The 7,694-nt window shown below is 36.0% G+C and overlaps 1 protein-coding gene across 1 annotated transcript; it reads left to right on the top strand.

Annotated features, from left to right (window-relative positions):
• Positions 1-318: 318 nt before the first annotated feature.
• LOC107663297 (stanniocalcin-2-like) lies at positions 319-4,827 on the top strand. Its single transcript, XM_016453520.1, has 3 exons — positions 319-336; positions 549-760; positions 3,980-4,827. Exons 1-3 carry the CDS (start codon positions 319-321, stop codon positions 4,353-4,355), a joined length of 606 nt encoding a protein of 201 aa, XP_016309006.1. The 3' UTR covers positions 4,356-4,827.
• Positions 4,828-7,694: the final 2,867 nt, after the last annotated feature.

The following is a 7,694-nucleotide window of genomic DNA, read 5'->3' as shown; positions in this document are numbered from 1 at the left end:
AGTATTTTACAGTAAATTGCTAGCAGTTTTTTTTTACTGTAAATTTAACAGGATATATTTCAGTGTTACTATAGCAAGGGCAATGTGTAATTACTGTAAAAACTGTAATGTGACGACGACTCAAAGTTCTCTCTCCCTTGACCATTCTCCAGCGGAGATTCAGCAGTGTCTGGTGAACGCAGGTGATGTGGGCTGCGGGATGTTTGAGTGCTTCAACAACAACTCCTGCGAGATCCGCGGACTACACGACATCTGCATGACGTTCCTCCACAACGCTGGCAAATTTGACTCCCAGGTAGGATCCTGACTGCTTCACCTATGTACTTAAATCACAGTGTGCATACCATGTACACCATAATGCTATTTAACATTTAGTCTGAGGTTGGTCTACAGCACCTCGTCATTGAGAGCTGGCAGTTTGCCCGCTATGTCCATATCATTAGACATGCTTGAGCTGAAATTAACTTAGTCAGCATTTTGTCAACTGCATGTGCTAACATCATCACGAGACATGCGTGGCTTGATGAACGACTCATGCATCACTGCAGGGAAAATCGTTCATCAAAGATGCGCTGAAATACATGGCCCATGGACTTCGCCACAAGTTCAGCTGCGTCAGCCGCAAGTGTCTGGCCGTGAAAGAGATGGTGTTCCAGCTGCAGCGCGAGTGTTACGTCAAACACAACCTCTGCTCTGCCGTGAGGGAGAACGTCAACGTCATGGTGGAGATGATCCACTTCAAGGACCTATTTCCTAAAGGGTGAGTCCTTCAATATAGGGGTGCGTGATATTGACAAAAAATGATCTTGATATTTTCTGGGATTTTGTCAATAGCAATAATTAGATTTTGCTGAGTTTGTTTTTATGCTGGCACCTGGACTGGTTTAGGCCGTGCAGTGGTTAATTCACAGCAGAAAACTGACAGAAATTAACTTTTTTCATTAAGGGGTGATATGTATTTGCCACCTTAAATTGATTTCCAGGGGCATTTTTTGAGATGTATGAATAATCTTTTGTCAAATTTTTACATTTAATCAATAAATTCAATTAGAATAAAATACTATAGTCTGTTACCAATCAACAAAATCATTTTTGCACTGCAGAAGTGCACAGAAGCTGCTTCTAAAGCAGCATTTAGATGTATTTACACTACAATTACCATTGCATAAAAATGCTATGAGATTAATGTTTTACAAATATTGTAATAATATGAAAAAAATTAAATGATACTTTAAATATGAAACTAAAACTGTCTTAATGAGTGAAGTATTGAGTCATTCACTCAACTGATTTGTTCAGACAGCTGATTCATTCAGGAACAAAGCATGTGAATCATTGATTTGTTCAAAAAATGCTTATTCATTCAGGAAGGAAACACCACAGAGACGCACAACAGTTCTGCTGTGGCTTTGTTTGGAACTATTTCTATTGGCGATATAGAGCAAAAACAAGTCAACTTTCTTTTATTCATGCTTCATACAATACAGATTGTGTCAAATCAGCTTCACAGTTTTAAACAGGAAAACATCAGAATCAGTTATGGAAACTCAACCATAAAGACAGCTCAAATTCTGCTGTAAAGCAGCTCTAACGCAACAGTGTCATTATTCACCTCAAGTCAGTTCAGTGTTGGTTCTGTTCAGATAGGGCTGCAATAAAATTCAATATAAAATCAGTATCACATTTGCAATTGGGATATTATTAGAGAAAAAACAACATGCTTACACTTCATTTACCAAAACACTTTTGCATAAAAATGTCTGCTTCCACATCGTTAAAACAACAACTGAGATATTATTGTTGACGATACATATCGCACACCCACTTCAATATCACATCATGTGCACCAAATCTTTGGAAGAATAACCAAGTAAAGGCCCATTCACACCAAGAACAATTACTATAGATAACTATAACTATACTATATACTATGCAATAACTATATCAGTGTCCACACCAACGCATGATAACGTTCTGTTTATTATGAGCATGGACTGCAGTTTTGTTGTCTGCAGCTTTAAAGGTGCTGTATGCATTTTTTTTTTTACTTTACTAAAGCATAAAAAGACCATAATATGATTGCAGATATTCAGGAAACATGCTGAGTTCACATACTCGTTTCTCTGAAAACAATGCTACAGCCAGTTATTCTATTTTGAAATGTGTGTTCTGTGTCGGGATGTCTGTTTTTGTTTTGGTCTGTGTGACTCCGCCCACTGCCCAATAGTTTACCCAATAGTATTTCGACACCCTGAGTAACCAGTTGGCAGAAAACACAGCGTATTGCAACCATGGAAGTAGGGTTGGGAATCGAAAATAATACTTAAGGTCAGGAATCGGATACTTGTCAAATTAAAATTTCGATACCGCCTATCGATTCCTATTTTTCTTCATCTGTGAGGACCGGAGCTAGCGATCTGCCAGGACCTTGCTCGCTAATCTAAGCGCTCCAAAGTTTGGCTACATTTGCGATCAGAAGCCAAAAAAGCTAAGTATAATATCTGTGATAGCTAAACATTTAATAGATTGTTAAAGATCGCGAACGCGATTCAAACACCAACGTGATTGAGGTTTACCTTTTTATTAAACTTTTTCAAAGCTTTATTTGAACATTTACATTAGATATTTCAACATGCTATTAAACTGTTGTTGTCAAGTTGTCATTTAAAATCCGAACATCATTGGTAATGTTATTGTTTTAGTGATTATGCAAACAAAGTAATTTTATTTGTTGTTTGTTGATTTTTAAATATTTAAAACTTTTTAACATCTCCAGCACATTTTAACAATATTAGATTAACTGGTGATAAATAAATACTATCCAGCATGAAGCACAGTTTTAAATAACAGTCTCAGGTGCGCACAGCACACAGAGTAGTTTCGTTTTGTGTGAAAACATGGCAGAAAAGCTGGGAGGTTTTAAAAGAGTGCTAAGGGAATTATACAAATGAATGCAAATGATTAATTATATGAATGTACCTCTGAAGGTTCTGACTGTCTTCAGAAAAGATTCGATGGCATTTTGTTTTCATCTTCACTCCATGTAATACCTAAAGAAAGTGTTCTTAATCACAATACTGCTTTGTTTACGGAGGTTACGGGAAACAGCTCTAATTCAGCTTTTCCATCAGCGGGGAAAAAAAGAAAGAAAAAAAACTCAATTTATCCAGAATCATGCAGTTCTATTTTGCACACAAACAGCTCTTAAAGAGTCCAGTTTTTATGTAGCCTGTTGATTTTTGTTCATGGTATTCAGCTCCAATAAATGGTTTGCCAAAAAGAGACACAGGATAAATGTTTTATATCATTATTTAATCACATTGGAATCAAAACTGGGAATCGAAAAGAATCGGAAACGATAAGCAGAATCGGAATCGGAATTGATAAAATTCAAACGATACCCAACTTTACATGGAAGTAAACAAACAAACTGGGTCAGAGATTGCAGATTCTACCCGACCTAAAGAGCCTAGGCATAAAAGCCCTATGACCAGAGGAATATTAAAGCACAGATAAATCAACTCATCAACTTGCAGTGTATGGCTCATCACCTTCCACTGTCAGTTGCTCTGGTTCCTGTTGCAAGTTCTCAATCTGGCAACCCGCGTGAGCATCTAGGCTGAGGAGGAGGGGGAAGGAGAAAAAATGCTCTGTAATATTTTGAATTTGGACCGCAGTACCTATTTCAACCACTAGCTGTCAATATCACATACTGCACCTTTAAACATTCAAGCTCTTTAAAGCAGGATGGATTCTAATTGGACGTCATTGTTCATTAGCTGGAAAAATAATTTTAAAGTGATTCCAATGATGTTGTTCCTCTGTGCCATTATCATTATAGTTGTGGTGTGATTTTGCTCTTCTTTTAAATTTAGAACGATCTTTAGAACTCTATCTTTATTGTTATAGTTAGCGTTCTTGGTGTGGACAGGCTTTAAGGTTTTACTTTCCTAACCGTCTCCTCTCCTTCACCGAAAAGGCCCCATGTGGAGTTAGTAAACATCCTGTTGGGATGCGGCGAGGAGGTGCGCGTCGCCATCGCCCGCCGAATACGAACTCAGTGTGAGCAGAACTGGGGAGCTCTGTGCGGGAGTCTGAGTCTCTGTGCAATCGGAAAGATGCAGAACCAGGCCAGTTCCACCCTCGCCCCTGTCCCAGACATCACCACTCCATCGGGAGCCAGCGGCAACTCCCTTCCTCCCGCGAGCCCGCTTCTCCCTGAGGCTGACGGGGAAACGGTTTGGACACTCACAGAAAGAGATGAAGATGAAAATCAGTCCTCAGGTCCTCAACACAACGCCTCTGATGCCGAAAAAGAGCTAAAGAGGTCTCTGAATGCCACCAAAAGGAGGTGAAGGGAAGGGGATTCTCAGTGCCTTCCGCCCACACGTCCAAAAAGGCTCGTTCAGTGCTCTCCTTCCCTGCCTCGCTCAAGGACAAATAAGCTGCAGTCTCCAGTGGTTCTATAAGAGCACCAGCGATGACAGGGTATTTCAATGTGATGATACATTTAGAGCTGCCATCGTCATTGTGTTTGATTTGTAGGTCATTCTGTGAGAACATGGACTGGTACAATATTTGATAGGAGTCTCAAAGATTTCAGTGGCGTTTCACCCTTTGTAGATGTATTTGTAGATTGTGGACTAAGTGCATTCCTCAGACTGCAGACTCTTCAGAAGGCTTAAGTGAGTCTGTCAGGCTGCAATTCTGAATAGCATGATTAGGCCTTGTGTTTTGTGATGACATCATTCCATCTGCTCAGTATTTGTCTGCTTTGAAGCAAGGCCATTTGGGTGAACATCACGAAAACATGTCTGGGTCACATTTCCCCCCGAAAGAAAAAAAAATATATATATATATATATATATATATATATATATAAATGATATGTTCTTTAAAAAAAAATGTAAATAAAATAAAATAACAAATAATTTAAACATTGGATTACACTTCCGTTCAAAAGTTTGGGGTCGGAATGCTTTTTAAAAAATTTGATAATTCATATAATGAATACTTTTATTTAACAAGCTAGTGACAGCGAAGATATTTATAATGTTATAAAAAAAAGTTTATTTCAAATAAATCCTGCTCTTTTGAACTTTCTATTCATCAAAATATCCTGAATCCTGAAAAAAAAATGTATCATGGTTTCCACAAAAATAATAAGCACAATAAGAATGGCTCTCATCATTATAATAATTGATCATCAGTATTATCAGTATTTGCTGCTTAATGTATTTTTTTTCTTCTTCTCAGGATTCTTTAATGAATGGAAAGTTTTAAATAACAGCATTTAGTTGAAATAGAATTTCAAATTTTTGCAACATTATAAACGTCTTTACTGTCACTGTTGATCTCTTTAGTTTGTCCTTGCTGAATAAAAGTACTAATTTCTTTTGAACTGTATATTTTTTAATGGTAGTATATTATGATTTCCACAAAATTATGAAGCAGCAAAAACTGTTTTCAACAGTGATAATAATCAGAAATGTTTCTTGAGCAGTAAATCAGCATACAGTATTAGAATTATTTCTGAAGGATCATGTGACACTGAAGACTGGAGTAATGATGCTGAAAATTCAGCTTTCACAGGAAAATAAAAAGTATATTAAAATAGTAAATAGTTATTTTAAATTGGAACAATATTTCACCATATTATTATTTTTACTGTATTTTTGAATGTTTAGGACCATTAAATGTTTTAAATTGTGGCATTATTTCAAGGGATTTTTTTTATGGTAATAATTATTTTTGCTGCATTTCAGTAATAATTACTGTAAATCTTTAACATTCAAATTAACATTAAGGCGGTACATCAAATACCATGCTTTAAATGCCTTTAATAATACAGTGTTTTCTACTCTCTTCTAATCTGTTTCTATTGATTTGCGGTGAGATGTGGATCTGGACATGCTACTGACCGGTTTGGTGAGACTCACCTATTTGGACTGTTTTTAAACCCAGGTAAAGCCTCAGCAGTAGATATAAGGTCTTATATGCCACATGCTTCATGCAGTACACTCGGATGTGTCCACTGCAGTGTTGCTGTTGCCAAGGCAATGTGACATATCTAATATGAAATATCAGATTTCATATTTTTCTTGCATAGAATTTAGAATAGACATTTTTCATATGTTATAAAAACCTATGCTTTCCTTGATAGACTGCAGTTACATACACAAACATTTGATAGAATATGCAGATCACTGATTTTGGACCTACCTCATCTCTGTAACATGCACCTGATTCTACTGTATAATATATTGCATAAAACATGTTAGAATGTGTCCCATATTTTCACAAGGTAAACTGGTCAATGCCTAGACTCACTCCCCTCTGTTTCAGTGTGTCTTGTAGATATCTGACATTATGTTTTTGTTAATTTAAATGAATTTCTTACAATTTATGCATGAAGTGTATCTTGTGGATTTTTATTTTAAAGTCAGGTTCATTTCAGCCACTATAGAGTGCTGGTAAGTCATTTTATATACATTCATACTATTTATTTCTTTTTCTTTTGTTTTAGTTATTTTTTCAACTACTTACATTTTTTTATTTGGGATCTGTATCAAAGTAATCAAATGTATTCATTGAAAAAAACTGTTTTTCCATAATAAATTAACCTTGTATCGGATTTTTGGCCTTTTGTGGATTCAAAACTTGTGAATCATCACAGCTTCTGAAAGGTTATAAAAAAAAAAAACTATAAAGCAATAAAACAAAATGCCAACACCTGGCACTTGGGTAACTTTTTACCCTCAGAAACCAATGCAGCAAGCCCACAATGTGCAACACACACAAACAAACAAACAAACAAACAAACAAACTCACTCACTCACTCACTCACTCACTCACTCACTCACTCACTCACTCACTCACTCACTCAGAGGATCATTTCGACATACTGCAGTATCATAGCAAAACTTAAAAGGAGAGCTCTACTGCAACAGAACAAAATCTTGGTGTAATTAATATACCACAAGATAATTAATAATAATAATAATAATTAATAAAGGACATAAAGATAAAGGACCTAAACAGATAAAAGTGACTGCATTTCTAGATCTCATTTGCATTTACATAATTTTTGCAGCTGTGATTTAAATAAACAAAACCTGTCCTAGATGAGTAAATTAGATAATACACTACACACAAAATTTAGAATAATTACAATGTTTTAATATTTCTGAAATAAGTCTCTTATGCTCACCAATATAAATCTCAATTTCGAAAAATGTACCCTTATGACTGGTTTTGTGGTCCAGGGTCTCTCTCACACACACACATGTGAAATGTTAATGCAATTTAAAATTCCAGCTTTCTATAAATGTTACTGTTTTGAATATATTTTAAAATGTAATTTATTCCTGGGATGCAAACCTGAATTTTCAGCATCATTACTCCAGTCTTCAGTGTCATTCAGAAATCATTCTAATATGTTGTTCTCAATTTTACTGTATTTTCGATCAAATAAATGCAGCCTGTGTGAGACTTTTTTCAAAAACATAAACAAAAAAATCATTCTAAACTTTTGAACGGTACTGTAAATGAATAAGGGACAAAACTGATCAGTTCTGAATAGTCACCTACTTCATAAGACACATCCAGACACATTTTACATGAAAACAGAGACACAACACCCCCTAGTGGTTAGTCCCACTGAAGAACATGCGAGACCCTAACAGCCCCAACGT

The sequence above is a fragment of the Sinocyclocheilus anshuiensis genome, unplaced genomic scaffold (genome assembly GCF_001515605.1).
Source record: "Sinocyclocheilus anshuiensis isolate Anshui unplaced genomic scaffold, SAMN03320099.WGS_v1.1 scaffold25, whole genome shotgun sequence".
Lineage (NCBI taxonomy): Eukaryota > Metazoa > Chordata > Actinopteri > Cypriniformes > Cyprinidae > Sinocyclocheilus > Sinocyclocheilus anshuiensis.
The sequence above is the reverse complement of the archived record's forward strand: the minus strand, read 5'-3'. Positions and strand labels throughout refer to the sequence as shown.